Source organism: Motacilla alba, chromosome 1, assembly GCF_015832195.1.
Source record: "Motacilla alba alba isolate MOTALB_02 chromosome 1, Motacilla_alba_V1.0_pri, whole genome shotgun sequence".
NCBI classification, from domain to species: Eukaryota; Metazoa; Chordata; class Aves; order Passeriformes; family Motacillidae; genus Motacilla; species Motacilla alba.
This window is the reverse complement of record NC_052016.1, coordinates 35,226,006-35,249,023: the sequence shown is the minus strand read 5'-3', so window position 1 is coordinate 35,249,023 and position 23,018 is coordinate 35,226,006. Positions and strand designations below refer to the sequence as shown.

The window sequence follows — 23,018 nt, the reverse complement described above, 5'->3', positions numbered from 1 at the left end:
AAGTAGCGGGTGTGTATGTGGCAAATTGAAGTTACTTACGCGGGTATGTTTGCACTAGTTTGATTCACTAGTACCGTTCTGTAGTCACTATGGAAAGGCAGGAGCCAAAGTGTTACCTGCCCGCAGCTGAAAAGTGAGTATTGGCATGTTTGAGCCATCGTCTGGCAAACAGTGTCATCTCAAAATCAGTCAGGGGGCAGAGTTCAGTCTTAAAATGCACTGGGCCAGCGTTCGAATTTACAGCTTTACTCCTTCGTGCAAAACTGATTTGGGTGAAGGGGTTTTGTGCCTGAGTGCATGGCTGTAAGAGCTATGTGACAGTAAGTCTTGTGTGCAGCAGTTCAGAATTCACTGAACTGCAAGGGCTGTATTATTCAGGGAGAGGGAGGGATTTTGTTGGTTTGTTTGTAAGGTGATTTTGGGGGGTTAGGGGCATTGTGGTTTGGGAAGCTCCGTCTTTTTTCTTTTTTACATAAGTATTTACCAATATCTCTGAAAGGATAGATTATACATTTCCTGCTACAAATTTGCTTTTGGTCTAGATAAAGAAACAATACTTTTCAGAAAGACTGAGTTCCTCTCTGCACTTGGAAATTTGTCCTTGCTATTTCCAAAATGCAAGATCACAAGTCAGTTGGATCAATTTAGTAGAGAAGGTGTTTTCACCTTGAATTGTTGTAAGAGGTTTGTCTCACTGTGAGTATCTGCATGGCCTTATTGCATACAGGTAACAAAAGTGGGAGTGTTTGAGTGGGATATCTGTTTTTCTTTTGTCTGCTAGCTGTTATTGCTTTGCAGTCTTGTGAAAGGTATCTGTGGGACAATTACTTTTAGTGAACAGCTGATGACTTGGTTTGATTTTTTTTTTTTCTTTAAAGCACCTGGAAGACTCCAGTGAAAATTGGAGTGTGAAAAGTTAGCAGAGGAAGGGAGTTGCTGTTTCCATTCGATGGATCCCTTGGGTGCTCCTTCCCAGTTTGTGGATGTTGATAATCTGCCAGGCTGGAGTGATGCCTATGAGGCCAAGCAGCTGGATTGTCACCAAAGTCCTGTTGAAAAAGCTCAAGTTGATGTTAGATCACCTTTTCCATACAGGAAAGACATCAATGAAAAAATAATCTTGTGGTAAGTTCAATGTGGCTCTCGTGTGTCAGTCATCACTTCTCCATTTACTGCAGGATCCGTATCTTCCTGTAATGATCACTGCTGTAGAATAAAACTTCTAAATCCTCTTTTCTTGAATCAAACATTACAGACCTGGGAATAACATAATCTTTTGTCCACTGTAACTTTTAAAGTGTGGGATTTTGCTCTACCATAGGGTGTGCTCATAGGCAGTCCTTGATGCAGCAGACTGGAGCTGTACTTCCTACTGTGATACTGTATGCTTAGTATCAAAATCTAGTTGGGCACTTGGATATGAGGTTTTTATTTTTTAAAAAATATGTTTACTGTCAGTTAGCTTATTTTCTGTATTTGCTGGTGTTATTCTGCTTTCACATCTCTGTTTTAAATCAGTATTTCTTTATTTTCTGTGATTCTTGTGGCTTGCTTTTGGCTCTTCCTACCCCTCCTTCCTCCATTCTGTGTTTTATCTCCATGACTTTCTTCCAAAATCTATTGATAAAGTATAGTATGCTGTAGTTACTCTACCAGTGTTTCTTTCCTGTAACTCAGATACTTGAGGCTGTTCTTTAGATTTCAGTAACTCTTAACTTAGTCAGTGTGACGGGAGAAGGATTTCTCAGGGATGCAGATTCAGGGATCAGCCTGAACCTCTTTCTGGTTAATACATGCAGGGAATGGGACTGTTCATGGGTTTCCTGAACTAAGTTAAGTAAAGAAAGAGAGGGGTAAAACAAAGAGTAAAGAAATAGAGGAGTAAAAGATTAAATATCTCTTATGGCTTGGGCAAATCTGTGCAATTTCAACTGTTAGTTTAGTTTCTCCCTGTGCGTGGGAATCTTTATTTCCCTTCCTATGCTCTTTGATCCCAAAATCCCGATGGCTGCTGCTGTGACAAAAAGCAGGTCAAAGTTCTGCTACTCCATTGTCTCTTATGCATCTGTGACTTGTTTATCTTCTGCATGTCTGATCTTTGGACAGCAGAATGAACATGATCAACTTGAGGGTTCACAATTTGGGAGCAAAAGAGAAGAAAACTTGCTCAGCTGCAGTGTCACTTTAGACCCACAGTGGTCTGAGGAACAGCAGCTGTAAGGTGCCCTGGATATTCTGTCTGCAAAAAAAGAAGTACTTCGAAGAAGTTAAGTTTTGAAAATAATATAACACAAGGACTGTCCTCTTATCCCCAAGAGAAAATATGTGGGTTTTTGGAAGTGTTGCACGCCATCAGTTTAACAAGCTGCTTTGCGTGTTTGCTGCCTGAGCTGCCCTACATACAGCTACAACACTGCCTTTTCTACAAACATCCCTCAGTTACTGCTGAGGCTGCAGCTCTTTAGGGGGCTGAGTTTTGCATGCAGTCTGTCTTCATCAGGGAGAGGTGAAAGATGATTTGGCTTGGTGAGCATGTCAGGGTACGCTACGCTGTGTGGGCACTGGAGTCCTGTTAATGCTTTTCCTGTAACTTGGCATTTCTTTGCTTGTCAGCATTGATTTGAGAATATCCTGCTCAGTTGTACATTCAGGCTGCAATAAGCTGTTTCCTCAGGAAAGGAGATGTCGCGTTACTGAACTGCACGGCCATTGTAAACACCAGCAATGAGACTCTCACGGATAAGAACCCGGTGTCTGAAAGTATATTCATGCATGCTGGGCCTGACCTGAAGGATGAGCTCCAGAAGCTCAAAGGTAAGTGGCCAGAAACATTTTTATCTTACTGAAATTTCCTGTCCTTGCATAGTACAAAGCATCAGGATAAGGGCACAAACGAAAATGGTAGAGCTTCCCCCAGCCCCCAACAGCTGGTATGAACATGAAAAAAATGGAGGAAACACCTGCCAGTCTAGTCTCTTTTTGCTGCTCACATTACAGATAATTGAAAGTCTGTGGCAGATACTTGAGTTGATGAGCCCTTACTTTGTGATACAGTAATTCCCATTGCTATCTGAAGCCACTTTGAGCAGTTAGCTTATCAGAGCTTTTGCTCAAGGGCCCAGTCTTGCACATCTTGAGATTTTATCCTGTTCAGTGTGTATACGTTATGAAAGACAGAAACTGAAGTTCACCATTGAAGAAATTAAGTGGATTATGTCATGCACTTTGTGTATCCTCTTTCAGGGTATTAATATACACAAAGTCTTTCAGAAAGATATGATGATAATAGATGGATTGATAAAACACTGCATGTCTAAATAAAGTCTTTGTGACTTCTGAAGTGGGTTGGTTCATTTGTCTCTTGTGTACAACAAATTACTTTATTGGAAAGCTACATGTGCAGCCCTAATGCAAGGCTGTTCTAGAAATGGATGAGGTTTGCCTAGAGTTTTCAGTAGCAGAGTTTATTGTGATAATGAGAGATGAATACTCAGCCTTTTTTTTTTCATCCAACAGGCACTGGGAATAAGAGTTTCCTTATTTTGTGTGTGACAAACAAAAGTTTATAGCTATCCAAGGTCATACAGGCGTCTAATATGGTTTACAGATAAAAATTCACATCTCTAGGAACTATGGTACTGAACTGAATTTTGAGGTGTCTGTGTGGTACTGCTCACTCTGGATAACAGCTTGGTCTCCTTACATAGTAACAAAATGGATATAGAAGAGCCATATTTCTAATAAAAACTCTCAGTAGCTTAAATTGCAATTGAATAGAAGCCCTGTTTCTATAAAATCATCCTTTGCTGATTCAGCTTGCTTTTTTTGAGTAACCTAGAAATTAAACAGGAGGAAGAGTAGCCATTTCATAACAGAGCAAAAATTCAGTGTGTGCTGTAGGTGGAAATTAAAATACTGTGGGTGCTCTAGAATAGTTAGGACCCCACATAATACGCCAGAACTCGTCTAACATACACTTGGGTTTCTTGTGTGGACTGAGAGGTGAGAAGAGAGGGACTGCATATCGAGGAGTCCTGAAGTCTGAGATCTGTCAGCTCTGTAGGGAGCTGTTGTGCTCAGCTTCTTAAATTCCCTTTTACCCTGCTGAGTTATGCGTAGTTTTGCATCTTCTACCACAGTAAAAACACTATGTCTTCTCTCTGTAATGCATTCTGCAGGTTCACAACTCCCTATGAAGACACTTCTCTTTTAATCTTGTGCCAAGAGCTGTATGGAAATCAGTTCTTCTGTGACACCCTGCTGACATGTTGTGTGGGGGAGGAAGGAGAGGCTGGGTTACAGATTTGGCATTTAAGCACCCATAGTATATTTGTCACAGTAGCAGAAATTGATGGAGAGCTTCCATTTGATGGCATTTAACTCCAATTGATGGAGTTAAAAAATCAGTTTAGTATTCATTTGTCGCCTCTGCTTCCTTTTTGCCCTGTTTCCCGCTTAGTCTTGACATTCTTTCATTGGAGAATGTGCTGAAAAAGGGAAAATGCATGGACTATACTCTTAAGTTGTAAAATGCATTTTCAGTTAGGTCTCTCCTGCTTTATTCCTGTTGCTTGGTATATATTCACATTTCATAGATTCCAAGTAAAATCATGACCTGAAAGCATGTAACTTGCTGACTCTTCAAAGGCTTGTGCCTTCTTTAAGACTCAGCTAACTTGTATGTTCCTGGGAGCAGCATGAGTTTTGGTTAATGCAGAAATACTATAGCCAGGGGCAGGCTTGCAGATGAACTGCTATGGATAGAAGCTTGCTTATCAACAAATACGTGTTGCAGTCTAATAAAGACCTTTTGAGGCACTTACAGCTCTGGTGATGCTTTTTCTCTGCCACACACATGATGTAGATGATTCAGACTTTCCATTTTAAACTTGGAGAAAGCTATTCTAATAGCTGAAATCTTATCAGATAAAAAATAGTATCGTGACTTTGTTCCCAGTTTTGCCACAGACCTTGACTCGTGCAGCTCCCCTCATGTGTCTTAAAATCATTTTAGTTTTATCAGTTGTATAGACATCTCCAGGCAGAACACCTTGGGAAGTATGAAGTGTGAGCTGAGTATAGTTAAAGATTACCAACGCTACATCTGTTTCCCTGAATATATTGGTTTCCTTACTGAACTCACAACTATACTTCAATCAAACTTGCTTCATTATTTTTTTCACAAGTTTTTCCTACACGCCTTTGCTTGCTCCTCACTGGTTGTGAGGTGTGGGGACTGCTGAGGAAGAAAAGTAACTTGATATCTCATGCATTGTTTTGGGCTTGGCTTTCCTTTTTTGATATTGTGCTCATTTAATCACTCTCTTGAGCTGTCTTAGAGGCTGTGCAGGAATTCAGAAGAGTATGCTTAGTTTTAGTGTGGTGTTTTCTTCCTTCTGATTAATCCAGAAGAAGCACAGTGGAGGTCTACAGAAGCTAATGATGTGATTTGTTGGATCAAAAATGTTACAAGATGCCGGCTTCAAGGCAGCATGTAGTTGCCATTGAAAAGATATGCTTGAAGTTTTGAGTAAGGAAGATTCTCCGCCTGGAGTGTCCCTTCCCATAAAATATGCTTTCGTGCATGCTGCTGGCTTGCCTGGGCACTATGAGGAAAGAGTGGAGTGGGGGAGATGAACATTAACCTGTTCAGTGGGCAGCTTAAGCCAAGCTGCTGCAGCACTGCTGCCTGAACACTGCCTGCAGCTGCCTCTTCCTGTCTCATTCCCTGTTGTGGCCACCAGCAACCTATAAGACAATCAGATTGAAAGCTAATCCAATGAAAATACTGGTTTTCAGTCAGATCAGAAAGCTGAAGTGCAGCGTTACAAGCAGAAGGAAGAAGGTTGGAAAACACTTGTCTTTGAGGGTAGGGAAATAGAGGGGCTAGAAGTACTTCTTCAGCTGTTCAGACCTGGAGTGGACTAGATTTAGGTGAAGAAAGGGAAGTTTAGCAGACTTTTCTTCCATGTGCTAAAGGAAAACCAGACCTCAAACACAGAATCTGTTCCTAGAGTATGTAACTGGAGGGGGCTGTGAATGGAACAATTAAATGGATTGCTTGGACTTCCTTTCCTTGAGACTAGACAACTGGTCTGTCCAGAGAGTCTGAGCTGCATGAGGATCATATGTCTGCCTTGTGGACATGAAGAAAAGTGCAAAAGAGAGCAAGCTACCTCATTCTGAGAGCACAAATTAAACAAATGTATTATCTATTCAGTTTTAATAGCTTTGCCAATGACTGGTTTATTTGATTAAGGAGACTTGTAGTCATTTTATCCGAAAATCGGTCTCCTGAAACCAAGTTGTTAAATTCAGAAGGACTTTTTATTGCTAGCTTGTGGTATACTTGTGCATTGTTCTCTGCATATTACTAAATCATTTCTTCCTTTACTCTGTAAGTAGTGTAGTAAGCACTGCAATTAAGACAGAATTTCTAGCAATCTCTGGTTAGTCCTTATACACATAGTTTTAAAGTTGAGAGGAGCAGCACAGCTCTCACCTCCTCAGCCTGACGTGGTGCTAAGCAGCTGGTATGAGTTCGGATGCTGTCCTTAATGTTTGATGTCTAGAACATCGGACTTCTATGTATGAAGTGGAGTTGTCTGACTGGAGGAAGACAAGGGCTTGAATACTTCTGCTTTTCTTACCATGACGTGTACACTTACCCTGCTGTTTTATTTATGGCAGGCTGCAGGACAGGCGAGGCCAAGCTGACGAAAGGATTTAACCTGGCTGCACGTTTCATCATTCACACGGTGGGCCCCAAGTACAAGAGCCGGTACCGCACGGCGGCCGAGAGCTCCCTGTACAGCTGCTACCGCAACGTCCTGCAGCTCGCCAAGTAAGCACAGCACAGCCCACACCGGGCTGCCAGCTGGGGCACAGCTGTCCTGGAAACTCGGCTCTGCACAAAGATCTCACCTCTGAGAACATCTTCTCGTGTATGCTGAGTCTGGTTAAGGACATGAAAACGGGAGTGGTTTCATAGTGTGCTTCATGCCTTTGGTTATCTCTGCTGTGGTGTAGGTAAAAAGCGCAGAGATCTGAGCTGGTTCAAGTCCTGAAACAGGGTAGCTAGAGCTGTGCAGCATTCAGTTCTTAAAAGGAGAAACATTAATAATTGCTTTGGGTTCTGTGCTGGAGCTTGCTCCAGCAGCAACTTCATGTGTGTCTGCAGCCATGGGGACACACCCACAGGCAGATCTGACTCTTGTGTCAGTTTGTGCGTTTGGCTTCTCTGCCCTTGTACAACAGACAGCTAAAATTCTGAGTCAGGCTATAAGGTTACTTCTAAATAAACAGTAGCAGCAGCTAGGTTTGTAGTTGTTTCTCCTTCCGTCTGTGGTATTTTCTACTTCCTCTTAACTAACAGGGGTTTTCTTCCTATTTTTCTGTGTTCTGTTCTTCTCCTGTGACAGCTGTTGTAGTGGTAGCAGTCACAAAATACACCTGAGCAAGAGCAATGTCAGAAAGCATACCTAACAATTTTTTAGGGTTGGGAAGATCAATTCTTCCAAGGTTGGACTTTGTGTTGCAGTACAATAGTAACTGTTTCAAACTCAAGATTTACAGCTATGATTTTTAGCATGTGCCAGTTTTGTTCTGCCTCAGAAGTTACAAGCAAATTCAGGCCTGGATTGAAACATGTTAAAAACTATTTTAAAATTCTTATACTTCTGCATGCTGAATGTCTTTCAGTCAATCTGTTTTCTAGAGTAACTTCTGATGTTTGTGAAATTGTCTACCATCTCTGAGCTTGCTCAAACTCCTTTGATTACTGTTTGCAACAGCTCTGCTTTACTCTTCTGAAAATACGGCTCAGTGCTGGAAGCATCTTACTGGTCTTAAAATGTGTCTCACTCCATTCTGATGGTTGTCTAATCATCCTTAAGATGGAGTAAGCCACCTTGGCCTGTGTCCAGACCTCTAACAAAACAAAATCATTGGTCAGGTGAAGAAACAGGAGTGTGTATGTATTGAAGAGCACCTTCTTTTTCCCTCCTTCTCCTTACTGTCAGTCCTAAACAGGAACAAAAGTATTTTGAGCAAGGATTGCAGGGAGTTTGAGGGAAGAACTTAATTCAGGATGTGAGGAACTGTAGGAACAACATAACTGAGGTAGAAGGAAAAATCTGAAAACAAGCACCAGAGGAACCAGTGGGGAATAATTAATGGTTCTCTCCTTCTCTATTTAATGAGGGTGTGTGCATCTTGCCGAGGAAGAGTCCTCTTGCAAAAACCTGAAAGAGGATTACTGCTGCTTAGAGCCAGAGAAGAAATTAATGGTGCTCCCTACTGCCCTGACAGACTTCTGTTTGCAGCTGGCTATCTATTAATTTGTTTCTCTTTTTCTGGATTCCAGGGAACAGGCAATGTGCTCCGTAGGATTTTGTGTCATTAATACTCTGAAAAGATGCTACCCCTTGGAGGATGCAACCCACATAGCACTGCGTAAGTGTGTTGGAAAACAGCATAAAGTGGATGGCAGCAGGTCACTTACCTCTGACAGATTGCTCTTGCAATGAGGAAACCATTTTTTAGGGGTCTGTGGTTCATTGGAGCCTGTAAAAAGGCAAGGCATTCCATGGTTGATCAGAAAATGGAAGCTAAAAAGAAATTATGCTTTCTCTCAGTAAAGATTCCTGGGATCTCATCAGTAAAGATCCGTGGGAATCTGTTCTGGAACTTGCATTTTTCAGTGTATTCATTTATAACCTGGAAAAGATGCTAAACATGAGGTGAGAGAGTTTGCTGGTAATAAAAGTTTGTTCAGAAGAGCCAAGATGAGGCCTTACTGTTGAATACTTGTAGGCAGATTAAAGCAACAGTGAATTTCATCTGCTGTTTTAGTGTCATCAGCACATCCAAATGTAAAGTGATATCCTTCCCCCACTGACCCACTCCCACAGGCTTCTGCCTTCACATGCAAAATGATGGGCTGATTATAGGCAGGAAAACATTGAGATCATAATACTTCCATGTAAAAAACCAGCTTGGAGGAGCTCAAAACAGCAAGCTGAGTAAGACACAACAAAATTAAGAATGTTTTGCAATCAATCAGTGCTTTGTTCACCCTTTAAAGCTGCAGATTCAAAAAGAATATAGTAGACAGAGAAGTTGGGGAGGTGAACAAGAATAGAAGAAGGCAAGAAATAGTGAAATGAGCTAAAGACTTTTTCAGACTGGAATATACCTGACTTGAGGAGAGTGTGATAGATGTCTGTAAACTCATGAGTGGCATGGAAATGGTGAAATCAGATGTTCACTGTCTCCCAGAATATGAACCATCAAACCATGCCAGTTCAGAACAAACAAGGGGAAATGGATCTTATGCTTGTTATTTGTTTTATGGAAATTCTTACTAAGAAGCATTGCTTAAACTTTTCAAATTGCCTTGCCCTCAAGAGGAAACTATATTAAAGAAAAAATGAAGATCACTGAAAACAAGTCAGAAAACATCCTAGGCTGAAAATAAAGTATAGAAAAATGCTCCAACAAGAATATTATATACTCGTGTATATATGCTTATATGCTGGTTCCTACTTTCCCCTATCTCTTTTGGTTTTTTCACATGTTCACATGCATTCAGGACTGTTTGCTGTGAAACTGCACAACTGCATTTGTTGTGTTAAGTAATGTCGCAGGTCAACATGATTACACAGGAATTTGTGTACAGTAGTACACAGGAAGTATTTGAAAATAGCTCCTTTTTTTCTCCTCTGCTGTTTCTTGAACTCCCCAGAAAGTATTCTCTGCAGATAACTTCTTTTATTGCTGTCTTCTGTTGTCTGTGTGGTACTTGATAAAATACTCCTGTACCAACAAATTTGTTTGGACAGTTTGTCTCATGATTTACAAATAGAAATTTTATATATTTTTGGCACAGCTGATCCCAGAGATTTTGTGTTGCAGAGCCTGCCTTGAACCAGCTTATGCTGTAGCTTGCTTATATTGCTTTGCTGATAAGTTTGGGCACAGTGACTTGTTCTAAGAATGCCTGGTTTTAGCAATTTGCACAGGACTCTCTAAAGGAAGGATTTGGCTTGATTTTTCAGGGCCATTGAATCACATTTCACAGTCTAAGGAATCCTGGTAAGCTAAAATTAGAGAGATTTATTCTCTATTTTTGTCTCTCACTAAAGTCAGCATCAGGAGAGAGTGGAGATGGAACTTCCAGTATGCCCAGCAACCCATTTGGTGTGTTAAACCACCACTTAATCCACACTTGCCTACAGCCTGTGGAGCTATTTAGTATGAGGAGAGATGTATCTCTCTTCTGCACTCTGAGTTCTTCACTTGTAGCTGTGTGTGTAGATTTCTCCTTCTGTTTTGCTAACTACATTTAATCTGCTTCCTTGCAGGCACAGTTAGGAGGTTTCTGGAGGTTCATGGAGAGACTCTGGAGAAGGTGGTGTTTGCTGTCTCTGAACTTGAAGAGGTATCTCGGCATTCATTCCACCAGAATTCCTGGGCATGATTGAACTTCTCTGCAGCAGTAAAGCTGGATTTGGATGTCCCCTTCAGATCACAGAGACTTTTGGTCTTGCAGCATCCTTCTGCCTCCTTCTTAGCATAGCCTCTTTTCCAGAACTGTCCATGCTCTTAGCAGTCACTATGGGCACTTTGGGAATCTGTCTGCATCTGGCTTCTGTGTTGCTGAGCTGTGGACAGGGAGCAGTAGGGGAGGTGATAGCATGCAGTTGTGCTGGATGTTACCTGTTTGCCAGAAAGGAAATTCCTCACACAAAATTTCCTTCTTACACGAAGAGGTGTTTGAAGAGGGCCATTTCAGCATCCCTACAGATCACCTACAAAGATCTGAAACACTGTTTGCTGGCTTGTTGGAATAGCAAACTTGACATTTAATGATCTTGAGTTCTGAGAGATACAAGCAGTCTGAATGTTTACTTTTCTTGTACATCAAACTTCTTCTTGTACAGAACACCCACGCTGTGTTCAGGTTCTATGGCATATGGATGAGGAAAATAACTAATTTGTTGGGGGTCATAAAACTGTTAATCAGTTGGAGAGAACCCATGAAGTAATAAATTCTGTAGAGATTTTTCACTATTTTCCTTCATGTGGGGAGGGATTTTCTTGTTTGGTTGGTGCTTTTTCTTTTTTCCCAGGCAGATCACTAAAGGTGATCTGTGTAGTGGTACATTTTAACATAAGCAACATTTGCTCAAATCAGTTGTCCGTGCATATTTTAACTTCATTACAAAACTAAAGTATCTGCAATCTACCTGAATTCGTGCAGGTTTTAGCAAAGTCCTCTCAAAGTCATTTGCCAGTGTGGCAAAAAAAACCCAAAAAGTTAACCTTTATCAAGATTACTTGATAAATTATTCCCAGCTCACAGCCCAGATTAACCATTGAGAGAGGCAGTACTTTGCCTTCAAACTGCTGACAAGTTCCCTGCCACAAAGGCAGATGCTGTCTAAGGAAGAGCACGGATGTGTGATAGAACCTTCACGCATTTTTCTTATTCTTAGGCCACTTACCAGAAGTTGCTGCCTCTGTACTTTCCGAGATCGTTGGAAGAAGAGGTCCAATCCTTGCCTTACCTCCCTGCAGATATTGGCAATGCGGAAGGGGAGCCGGTAGTACCGGAGCGGCAGATCAGGATTACTGAAAAGCCAGGTGTTCCGGATGGTGAGTTTAGAACTGGACTTTGGAGTAAGTGTCTCTCTGGGAAAGTCAGTGGGAAAAACAGAAAAGGAAGGAGAGAAATGTTTTCCTACCTCAGTTCACCTAAGTCAGGTTACAATGATGCCAGTTCTCAAGCTGCCTCATTGGCTTCTTGTGTTCCCCAGCAGTAACTGCAGTAGAGCTGTTCTGTCTTTTCCTTTCTTAGTGGAAGAGGTGGGTAGTTTGTTCCCTTTGTAAATTTTTTTTCCCAAAATTATTAGGATCTTTGAAGGTGTTCTTGCAGAATCTTGCGCAGCCCCTAACTGAAAAAGGTATTATGGTTAGTGGTCTGTCTTGTGTATTAGCAAAGTGTTGTTTATGTATTAGCAAGTGTTGTCTCAAATGATACTATTGTATTGATACAGCACATGCAACCAGTAAATGGGCAATGAAAACTAGCAGAAACTCCCTGAAGGATATAAAATAACTAGAGGAACCCAGAGATCAGTGTTTGGAGGTGCTATCGAAGTTCAGTGAAAGTCTGTTTGTGAAGAGGTTACCTAGATGTCAGAGTGGAGGTGTGATATGTGTAGCAAAAAAATTTAATATATTAACTGACAGAGCAGACACATTCTGCCTTACTTGTTAAGCAGTAATGTGCAAGTTTTACAGCCTTAAACCATCCAAAGCAGGTAACTGGGAATTAATTTTGATTTTCTCCTTTTGCATAGGCAGTTGGGATAAGGCTGAATATTTGATATTTCCTGCTGTGGCTGATCAGTGTGAGGTATTCAACCACTAGCTAATTATTTGTGAAATTACTGGATTTGCATAGTTGTATAGTGGAGTCCTGCACTCTTGTTCCATTGCTACTATAGCATGTAATGCTAAAAGGGGAAGCTCAGTTTCTGTCCAGATTTCCCAGAGAGACAGTGCTAGAAGTCTTAGCAACATGCCTGGGTGACATCAATTCAGTGGAGCATTCTGGTATTGTCACCAGGAAGTGAGCCTGTGCTCTTCTATTTCATCACCCAGTCGTGTTGTAAACAATACTATAAAAACAGCTACACTCAGATCACTACAGCATCTGTTGAGGAAGTGTCAGTGATACAAGAAATGGGCCCTTTCTACAGTACAGTTTCTAAATCGAGTAAAGCTGCAGCATCTGTGTCTCTGTGTGTTAATTTTTCCCCTTTTGACAAGTAGGATGACTGTAAAACTCACGTAGGATGACTGTAAAACTCAAGTAGGATGACTGTAAAGCTGAAGCACTCTCTCCAGAACTTTTTTTTGGGAGAGTAAACCCTTTGTTATGCTCCGAGGACTTGCCAGTTAGTTTCCAGGCAAACCAACACTTTAAGGGAGTGATTCTCAATCACATGCTGTGATCTGCCAGTGGTACTGGTGAGGTATCAGAGCCACAGCATGGTACCTGGGGGGCTTTGTGTTAGTCTGTAGCACAATGACTGTGTTGTTTCACTGGGACATGTACCAGTTCATCAGCAGCATTGCTGTCCTGTACACAGCCCAAACGTTTGATACCATCTTTGTTTCCACTGCAGATGCTTCAGATGAAGAGGGTCTGGAGGCAGATTTGTCTTTCATTGGGTCCCATGCTTTTGCCCGCATGGAGGGGGACGTTGATAAACAGAGGCGCCTCATCCTTCAGGGACAGTTGTCAGAGGCAGCACTGCAGAAACAGCACCAGAGGAAGTGAGAATTTGCTTGTTCATGTGAATATTTGTGTTAGTTAGGACCAACCCTTATGAATGATGGCTTTGTTTTCTGCAAAGCCTCATCTTCCAGCAAGCAAAAACAGGTAAAGCCTGGTGTCACCCTGGAATGATATAGTAGCCTCTTTGGCCTGAAGGGAGAAGGGACGGGGCAGTAGGAGAAAGAGGGAAGCTTGTGATGAACCCTTTAGCACATACAATGCATTCAGCCAGCTGCCTTACCTGTTTGCCACAAGATGTCACTGTTTTGTCACCACTTTTAGTAGTGGGATCATCTGCTTTTGATACTGCCCACTTGTTCCTGAGGCTCTGCACAGATAGCAAAACAGTTTTCTTCCATTTGATAAATAAAAGAAGGCTCAGGCTTTTTCCCCCTCCCTGCCCTGGTAACTCTAATGTGCATGATCACTTCTCTAGAAGGTAATTCCATGCTGGACAACTCTCAAGGCTCGGTGTTGGCTTGTTTTGTCAGATCAGGCACTAAGTTGTTCATGAAACTGATTACTGCGTAGTTGTGTTCAACATCTAGGCTTTTAAAGGAAATTCTCTTTTTTTTCCTGTCTTTTAAATACTGACATGTTTACATGGAAAAACCTCTGAGATCTTTTCAGCCCAAATGCAATGCCTCTACAGTTACTAGTTGATATATATTAATACGTATTAATTGCCTGAGTGAAAATCATTAGGTGTGTAACTAAGACTCTAAATTTTACTTTTTAACACTTTCTTTAAAAACCTGATAGTTGCTCCATAGGTCAGAAAACAGCAACATCAGAGAGGGCTCAGTCAGAAAAAGCTTGTTTTGTCCTTCCCTTCCCATATACCTCTTCAAGCTTATACTGCTAATCCAGAGGGGGATTAGATCTGACCAGATGTTTTTGACTTTCTAGTTATAATCGCTGGCTGTGTCAGGCAAGAGCTGAAGACCTCTCTGACATTGCTTCTCTTAAAGCTTTGTACCAGACAGGTAAGTTTGGGGTACTGATGACTGATCTATGTTGTCTTAAAGTAAAAATATTTTCTTTGGACATGCCTATACAATAGGTCATGCTGAAAGCTTAGCTGTGTTTCTGGAGAGAATCTGTTCAGCACTTTGGCTGATCTCCTAGGCCTCATGAAAATCCAGAGCTTACCTCTATCTTTGTGTAAATACCAAGGTTGTGTGATACCTTCTGCTCAGTAGCTGCAAATTTCAATTCTTTTGTTTGCCTTAGACAAGGCTCTGTGGGCTGCAGGAGGTCCATGAGGCGTGCTCTGGGAATCTGTGCATTGGAGTTCAGAGCCTGGTTTCTAGTAATAATTTTGCTTTGGTGGTAGAATTGCAAGTGAAGGGGTTTTTTAAATAAAAACTCTGTTGTTATTTGATATTTAGATAAATATGGAGTACGCAGGCAGCACAAAATTGAAGTTCTTAAGTTTCTCAGATACATGGGTTTTTTTGATCAGAATAGGTACTGGTATAGTGAGAGCAGTAACTAAGCATATTTTCTCTGTTGGAAACCAGATGCATTGCAGAAGTTCTGAGCTGAGGCTATTTCTCCCTGGTTTGAAAGGGCCCAGCTACAAAACCTGGCATGGCTGAGAGAAGTTGAGACATACTTCTTTCTTTTGTAGGTGTAGATAACTGTGGCCGCACTGTGATGGTGGTCGTTGGAAGGAATATCCCAGTAACATTGATAGACATGGAAAAGGTAAGGCTCTGTAAAACTGGAGTTGTGTAGGTTACTTATGAATATTTTGGATGGAAAAGTCTGATTATAAAGGTAATTCAGTTTTAACACTAGAAACATCATTTGTAGGACTTGAGATGTTAACTAGAAAGTATTTTTCTGGGCAGATGAAAACGTATACCCTTACAGAGCTATGTGTGCATTGGGCTGACACTTTTCAATGAGGCTGTTTTTAGAAAAAACAGGGCTAGTATGGACTCCTTTTTCTTCTCCAGAAGGAGAGTTACTGTGCTTCTATAACTGCCAAGATGTGAAGAGTGAAACATAACGAGTTAAATGTAGTTTTTTCAGGGTAACAGCAAGAATGTATCTCCATCTGTGAGGTCAGATAGACAAAAGACTTCCAAGTTATTACAGTCAGGTTGAAGACTTGGAATGTTGGCCTTGCTTTTGTAGCTGAAATGCAATGCCATCCAGCCTCATGATTCCTGATTTTTAGATGAAATAAGGGGAGTATATTAAGATGTAGTGCAACTGTGAAAGAGTTCCTTGCAAATATATATTTTGTTTCTTTCTGCCTCAGGCTCTTCTGTATTTCATCCATGTCATGGATCATATTGCAGTGAAGGAATATGTCCTGGTGTACTTTCATACGCTCACAAATGATTACAATCAACTAGACTCTAACTTCCTGAAGAAACTCTATGATGTTGTTGATGCCAAGTGAGTGTCAGTAGGAAAAGAACATGTTCCGGTCTTCCTCTGTGCTATGCAAATAATTGTTATTCTCTCTATCTGATTTCCCATTTATTTCTGAGAGAGTTTGGCTGGAACAAAGACCTAAATAAGGTCCCAAACAAGGGCAAGAAGAAGGAAGGGGTGTTTTCTTTCCTTCTCAAGTCCATCTTTTTAACCAGAAGTTCTGTCCTGTGCAGTCTCCCTCTGGAGCTTTTAGGGAGGCACTCTGGTTGTTTTGTCTGTCACAATGCAGAGCTGGAGCTTTTGGAGCCTGGCCTTGTTAAAATGTGTTGCTGGTTGTGAGAGGAGAGGTTTGGGTAACAGTGGCAGTCATAATTTGTCCTTAACTTTCTTTTACTTTCTACTTGAAAGACTGAAGGCTGTCATGTCTTTAACTGAAAAATAACCATTCTGCTTTTTTTTTTTAATTTTCTTTTCCCTTTACATTTACTTTTTAATGTTTGCCCTTACATTAGATCTAACTTTATAAAATTACATCACAGGCACTTAAGAAAAATGGTCTCTTTTGACAGTTAGCTTGTGTAGACGACTTTAGTTAGAATTCACCTTTAAATATATTTTTTCTTTCTCTAAACCAGGTACAAGAGGAACTTGAAGGCATTGTATTTTGTCCACCCAACATTTCGTTCAAAGGTAAGGTAAATCTTCCAAAAGAGAAGTGTATCTTGCATGTTGGTGGAGTAGCACGTAAGCCTGTAGCATGAAGAATGTGGAGATATATAGAAGATTCCCAAAATTAGGCACTATCTTCTGCATCCACTGTCAGAACTTGAAATTCATCCCATCTTTGATCTAGCTGCTGTCTTCCAACCTTTGTGATAAGCTGAACCCCAGCACGCTGTCTGTGCACTGGCTTTTGTGTGCTCTTACCAGAGAGAGGTGGAAGCTTTGAATCATGTCTCTTTTAAATGGAAACATCTTGTCATTTTTCCTGCTGGCAGGGTCACAAACCATGACCAAGCACTCAGGGAATTCTTTTTTGTGTAGTTCATCTCCTGGATGTTTCAACTTTTCTTTCACCACAAGAGGTGTCACATGTGTCCTGTGTGTCACTTCAGAGCTGCCCTGGGAAGGGCAGAGAGCAGTCTCAGGCAGCAGTGAGATTAGTCAGGGTTAGAGTGGAGAGCAGCAAAGAAAGATGGGAAGAATGCCTTTGATGGAGTGCAGAAAAAAATCCTGTTAATCCATCAGGAGACAAAAAACCTGAACTTGTCATGCACTAAGTTATTACCCTTGGCTAGGATCTGTGTGGGGCAACAGAAGATGGAGCTGGTTCCCTTCTGGACCTCACATCCCCCACTCCTATTGCAGCAGTATGAGTGCTTCAGATTAACTAAGTGGCAGCAGCAGCCCTTCCTAGAATTTCTATTTGTCCAATTAAAACAGAAATCTGATCCTCCATGTTCACATCAGATTAACCTCTGTGTTTGTTCTGCTTTTTGCTGACATTAATCAAATTTGAGAAAATTATATGCCTGGAAAAACACATCTGTTTGCACACGTTCAGCAAGAATTTCTTTGACTGCTAAATTTCCAAAGCATCTTTTCTTTGCCCGTGCACAGCTGGGACACCATGAGACTTGGAGCTTCCTTGTTTTTATGGAGATAAGACTGAGGCTTCCCAGCAGCATAGGTTCTGGTTGCTGTTAGCTAATTAGTTACTCCCACAGGATACAGATGAGAGGTCTGTGTCCTAGAATTAGAGCTTCCAGCTCTGGTGCTCATAAAAATGTAGGAGCTGGCATAGAACATTACTAAGGTCACAAAGTTGAGTGGAAAAGCTGAAGCTAGGAAGTACTAGTGTTTTAGATTCTCAGCAGCACTTCACCCCCCTTCTCTCTTCCCATACATTTCTATTTAGTTGAGAAATATTTTTCTTGTTGTTGCAGGATGACAACTCATCCTCACTGGTGTCTATTGCCATCTTGTCTGTCCCTTTGGAAACTGCAGTGGGACTCAACAGATCTGTAGGCAAAGCAGATGGTTGGTGGGAAGCAGGGAGGGTGAGAGACACAGAGTTCTCTAACTTGCTGGAAATAGTATTGGTTTGTATGCTATTCTGGCAGCGCAGCTGGAGGCAAAAGAGAATATGTATCCATGTCTTTCTGCCAATCTTTTCTATAACTGGAAGGCAGGCAAGATTGCTTCTGACTGTTGCATGGACCATCAGCTTATGAAACATGATGGGGAATGTGCAGCAGAAAGCATGGTGAAGAAGATGGCTGCTAAGAGGGAATGATTTTTCTCTCCCCTCCTTTTTTTGGCTCTTTCAAAGCTCTTGTCCCCATGGAAGATTGCAAGCTCAAAAGCTTAAAATTTCTTCCAAAATGTTTGGCACATTCATCTTCCTATTTGGACCACTTACTTACTTCTTTCCTAGAAGTAGTAGGAAATACCCCATGCCTCAAATTCAGGAGGAAGGTCCATACATTCATGTGACTTCCCAAACACATCACCCTCGTACACGGATCTTAAATGTCTGGTATAAATTGTCCCTTTCTCAGCAGGGTTGAATCCTGGCACAGTGGATGGCTGCCATCTGTTAGAGTCACTTCTGCTGATTAATGGGCTAAAAGGGATCAAAAGGCTTTTCATCATGTCTTTTGGAAAATCATGTGTCTGTAGAAAACCAGCACAGTTCTCCATGTACTTTATGGTGCCAACAAGGATTCTTTGTTTGGTTTCTAGGTATGAAACTGTTGTAAACTATGTGGTTCTGAGGGTAATGGCCTGTCTAGAATACATGGAGTTTGGTGTGCTGGGGGGAAGGTTCAGCAGTTATTCTAAAGCACAGAGTAAATGAAGAAGGGTGAGCCACTGTGCACACATTTTTGTACAGTGCTCCTGCCTTTCCTCCTGCTCTGAATGTTCTTGTGGTCCATGAAATGGAGCTGTGCTTGTCGTGAAATCATAGTATAGATGTCAACAGTTTTGTAGGTTGGAGTGGCTCTTGCTGCGTGAGCGCTTCGCTTGCCAGGCCTCAGATCAAGGTATCCATGAAGTGCCATCACAAGTTCCTTTGTACTCATGCATGCAAAGTTCCTCCTGTTTGGTTTTGATAAAGCTGCTGATAGATAAATTAAGGGCTTTTGGAGGCATTTTTATGTGAATCCTCTCAGCTCCCCTCTTGTGAGAGCTCTCCAAACAAACTTTTTCAGAGCTTGCATTTTGATCTGAAACAGTCTCACCCAGAGTAATTCTGTTCTCATTAATTGGCTGTGAATCAAGAATGTTTCACAGCTGAAACATACCCAAAGACTCAAATTAGATACTCATAATCATCGCAGTCTTTGTATTTATCATGAACAATTTTTGGTTTGTTTTTCTGTAATGGTCCTAAAAGCAGTTTCTTGACATCAGATGCCAGTGGAAAGGTTGCTGCAAATCACTTAGGTTTTCTCTACACAACATCCTTCCAATTGGAATAAAATTTCCTAGACTTTAATAAATTTCTCTTTGAGGTATGCCCAAATTATGAGATTAGAGACACAGCTAATCTGTGTTGCTGGTTTTTTTTGTGGAAGACATCTCATACATTCAAGTGTGGGTTTATAGCTTGGCAGAGTGATTTTTGACAGCCTTTTATTTAGATTCAGAATATCAGGACAAGAAAAATGAAGGGAAACTTCAGCAGATGTCTTGATTTTTAACTTTCTTTGGCTGCTCTGGTATAACTTGGTCTACTTTCAGTGAATTGATAGTTTAATTTAATTTAAAGTTCCATGTCCTGTTACCAGTAAGAAAATAGCTGCTCTTGTATTACTGTTTCTATAACGTGTGATTATCAAGAATAGAGGTAATAGAAAAATTCTCCAGAAGCATTTCTGCCCCCCTCCCTTCTCTCTGTGCTCCTGGGTAATGCCAAGCTGCAGTGGCTTGTATAGTGAGAGGAAGGAGGGGAAAAAGAAAAAACACTTTTCCCAACAGCAGTTTTTGTGATGGCTGCAAAAATATCTCCTATTAGGATTTTATACATTAAGCATGCATAGCAATTATGTTTAATGAGTGTCATTCATAACACACCTTGAAATCCATGCTACTTTGGTGCAAGATGGAGAAGGTATTTTTCAGTCATTAAACTGTCACTAAGTGTCACTCATAAGAGGTCTTGTTAGAACAATATAATGAATAATGGATGCCAGTAAAATCTGTCTCCCTGCTTTCTGCTGACATAAATCTCTAATTTTGCCCTCAAAATAATGAATTTATTTCAAATGTTCTGTCGTGTTCTTTAGCTCCTTTTCTCTTTTTCATTGTTCCTTTCTCATTAAAATAAGCTGTTCTGAGGAGGCAGCACAGTTATTCCAGGACAGTTTTTAGGAATTTACTTTCTCTTTAATTTTGTATTCAGACAGATCATTTGTATTGACTTAATCTTAGAGTTTATTTTAAGCTCTTGCTTTCCTCAAGACTTTTCTTGCAGTGTTGCGTCTTTTTTATTAACTTCCTGGAGTCAAAGCAAAATTATCAAATAGAATAACAGAATGGTCAAGGTTGTAAAGGACTCTGGAGGTCATCTGCTCTGACCTCTGGCTGAAGAAGAGTCAGCAAGAGCTGGTTGCACAGGACCATGTGATTGATTCCTACTATGAGCATTTGTGATGGGTGGAACAGGTTTTTTCTTCAGTCTGCCAGGAAAAGAATAGAAAAGAAATAAACAATAAGTAATACAGTACCGAATTTTGGAGAAGGTGAATTGAAAAGGTAAAGCTTGTGCAGTCAATCTAAGCAGGATTAGATTGCTGTCTTACTGGTCTTCAAAAACAAAAAACTCCATCTCTTGTTTGTACCAAAACAGACAGAGGTGTGAATACTTAAATAAAATCTTGTAGAATAAGTTGATAGGCTTATTCTTGTAGATTTAAATTAATAAGGCTTTGATAAAAAGGTGGTGAAAGAAAAGCTCGCTCAGACAACCCAAAGCAGGAGGGAGATTTGGGTACAATCTTTGAAAAGCCAAAAGTCTCCCTTTCTCTCGCTCCAATTGGCCTTTCTTTCAAGTGAACTCCTGAATGTAAAGGGTTGACAGAGTCAAATAGGCAAATTTCTGAACTGGCTAAACTTGGGGTGAAAACATGCCACTATACTGATGTGGTTTTGAGGAAAAATAGCAGAATTCACTCTAGGACTGGAGAAAGGCACCATAAGCTGGCATTTGGGAAGGAGTGAGTGTAGTCAGAAAACACCAGATTGAAGCCCTCAAGACACTGCTTGCTAGCAGTTGGTGGTGCGTATTTCCTGACCTTGTTGTGTTATGGCAATGATTTTAGTGTTTCAAGGTCAGCTCGAACCTGTTTCACTGTGGAGTATTACATTGAACTTGAAGGTTTTGAAGCAGCAAACCTTGTTAACTGTTAACCTTGTTAATTGGTTTTTGTGGGGTTTTATTTTCAGGTCTCAGCATGGTTTTTCACAACCTTTACAGTCTCAGGGCTAAAGGACAAAATCCACTATGTGGAAAGCCTTCAGCAGTTGTTCACAGCCATACCCCCAGAACAGATTGATCTTCCCCCTTTCGTCCTTGAGTACGACGCCAGGGTAAGTGACTGCCTGTGGCCACCATGAGACTCTGCCCTAAGAGCAGTTCTTGTGCTGCTCCCATTCTGCTCTGCAAGTTCTTTAAGGGCACTGACTTCCACACCCTAAGAATGGGGAGAACCTTCCCTAAGAGGGAAGGTTCCTGGAGAGTCTGTGTTGTTCTGTGAGTAATGATTCTCTGATTTTTTTTGTCTACATCAGCCCAAGCAGAGGCCTTGGCTGAGAAGGAGGGCTGCTTTCCCATTAGAGCAGTCTCCTATGTGCATAACTGTAACATAACACACCAACAGCCTGTGGACAAGATAAAATTATAAAATTTGTGTTAGCTGCTGTACACCTTTTACTGACTGGAGAAAGAAATAGTAGCTGTGTTTCATCTTCCCTGCCCCACATACTAACAAGCATGCAGGGAAAGGAGGAAAGAAAACACCAAAGAACAGCGGGGAAAAATGGAATAGTAGAAAGGTGCCCTGCCTTTGTATAGGACCTTCTTCCTCCTCCCTTCTGCACCTCAGTTCTCTAACCAAATGGTGGCATGAATACGGCTTGCATTGGCAAAATCCTTCCTAAGACTACGTGATGCAACTCCAAAGTAGCAGCCAGAGCTGTGCGTCTGCATTAGTAGCTCTGTCTGAGTCACTGGCTGTGCCATCGTCTGTGGCTTTCCAGTGTCACTGCTTTGGCTTAATGGCAAAAGTTTAACTTGCACTTTCTGCTTATAACACAGGCAAAACCAAGGCCTGTGTTTGCTTGTTTAGCAGCACAGTCCTCTCCTGGGTGAGTCATGGCACTCACTGTACCCATGGAAGACAAAACCAGAATACGTAATTATTTCTGCCTCTGTGGCACTATCACTGCACCAAGGTGTATTGGAGAAGACTTCTGTTTAACTGCTTGTTCTGTTCTCATTGCAGGAAAATGGGCCTTATTATTCCTCTTATCCTCCATCCCCTGACTTGTGATCTGCAGTCCTGTGATGCTGCCAGTTTCCCATGGATCCAATGACCTGATGCCTGCCAAAACCTGTGCATTTACCCATGTACAGAATTCAGAGAGAGGGTTTTCCTCCCCCAGCTCTGGTATTTTTTTACTGAGATATTTTCAAGCACTCAAGCAATCAGAGAACTTTATGCCACTGTGAACTGTACAACTATTTCAAATATATTTATCCAATGGAAAAGCTGATTTAAAGATCACTAGATGCATTTATTTGTTTGTTTTGTTGTTATTGCTGCTGTTATTGTTGTTTTTTGAAGCTGTTACATTATTTTTCTGAAGAGACTTTCTCTTTTCTGGGAAATCCATCAAAAGCACTTGATCATATTTTTAACTATTCCTATTTTCCAGCTCTGTTTGTAATACCCATTTCTGACTGGTCTGTACAAGTATTGTGTAGTACCAGCCTGACACATCACATCATCGTATGGTCTGTGTTTCACATCTGATTACTTTCCCTTTGTGTTAGTACTGATTACTTTAGTCTTGACCCAGCAAAACTATCTGGAATTGGGAATGCCATGTCTGCAGGCTGACAGAGCACAACAGCCAAGCCAACATTTCTCCAGGATTTAGTCCCATAAACTGCTAGGAGCCTTGAAAAAGTCCCTGTCAGTTTTCATTGGATGATGTGAAGGACCATGTCAGGATGCCACTACCCTCCCAGTAAGAATAAAACTGAAAAGCA

The 23,018-nt window shown here is 41.2% G+C and overlaps 1 protein-coding gene across 1 annotated transcript in view; it reads left to right on the top strand.

Annotated features, from left to right (window-relative positions):
* GDAP2 (ganglioside induced differentiation associated protein 2) overlaps positions 1-23,018 on the top strand; it is a 23,827-nt gene extending 809 nt beyond the window's left edge. Inside the window, exons 2-14 of the mRNA XM_038134802.1 lie at positions 879-1,125; positions 2,675-2,814; positions 6,691-6,844; positions 8,366-8,454; positions 10,365-10,441; positions 11,499-11,658; positions 13,197-13,347; positions 14,258-14,334; positions 14,982-15,058; positions 15,621-15,760; positions 16,375-16,429; positions 21,191-21,334; positions 22,249-23,018. Of these exons, the coding sequence (XP_037990730.1) occupies positions 950-1,125; positions 2,675-2,814; positions 6,691-6,844; positions 8,366-8,454; positions 10,365-10,441; positions 11,499-11,658; positions 13,197-13,347; positions 14,258-14,334; positions 14,982-15,058; positions 15,621-15,760; positions 16,375-16,429; positions 21,191-21,334; positions 22,249-22,296 (1,488 nt within the window). The 5' untranslated portion in view covers positions 879-949 and the 3' untranslated portion in view covers positions 22,297-23,018. The remainder of the gene's footprint in view (positions 1-878; positions 1,126-2,674; positions 2,815-6,690; positions 6,845-8,365; positions 8,455-10,364; positions 10,442-11,498; positions 11,659-13,196; positions 13,348-14,257; positions 14,335-14,981; positions 15,059-15,620; positions 15,761-16,374; positions 16,430-21,190; positions 21,335-22,248) is intronic.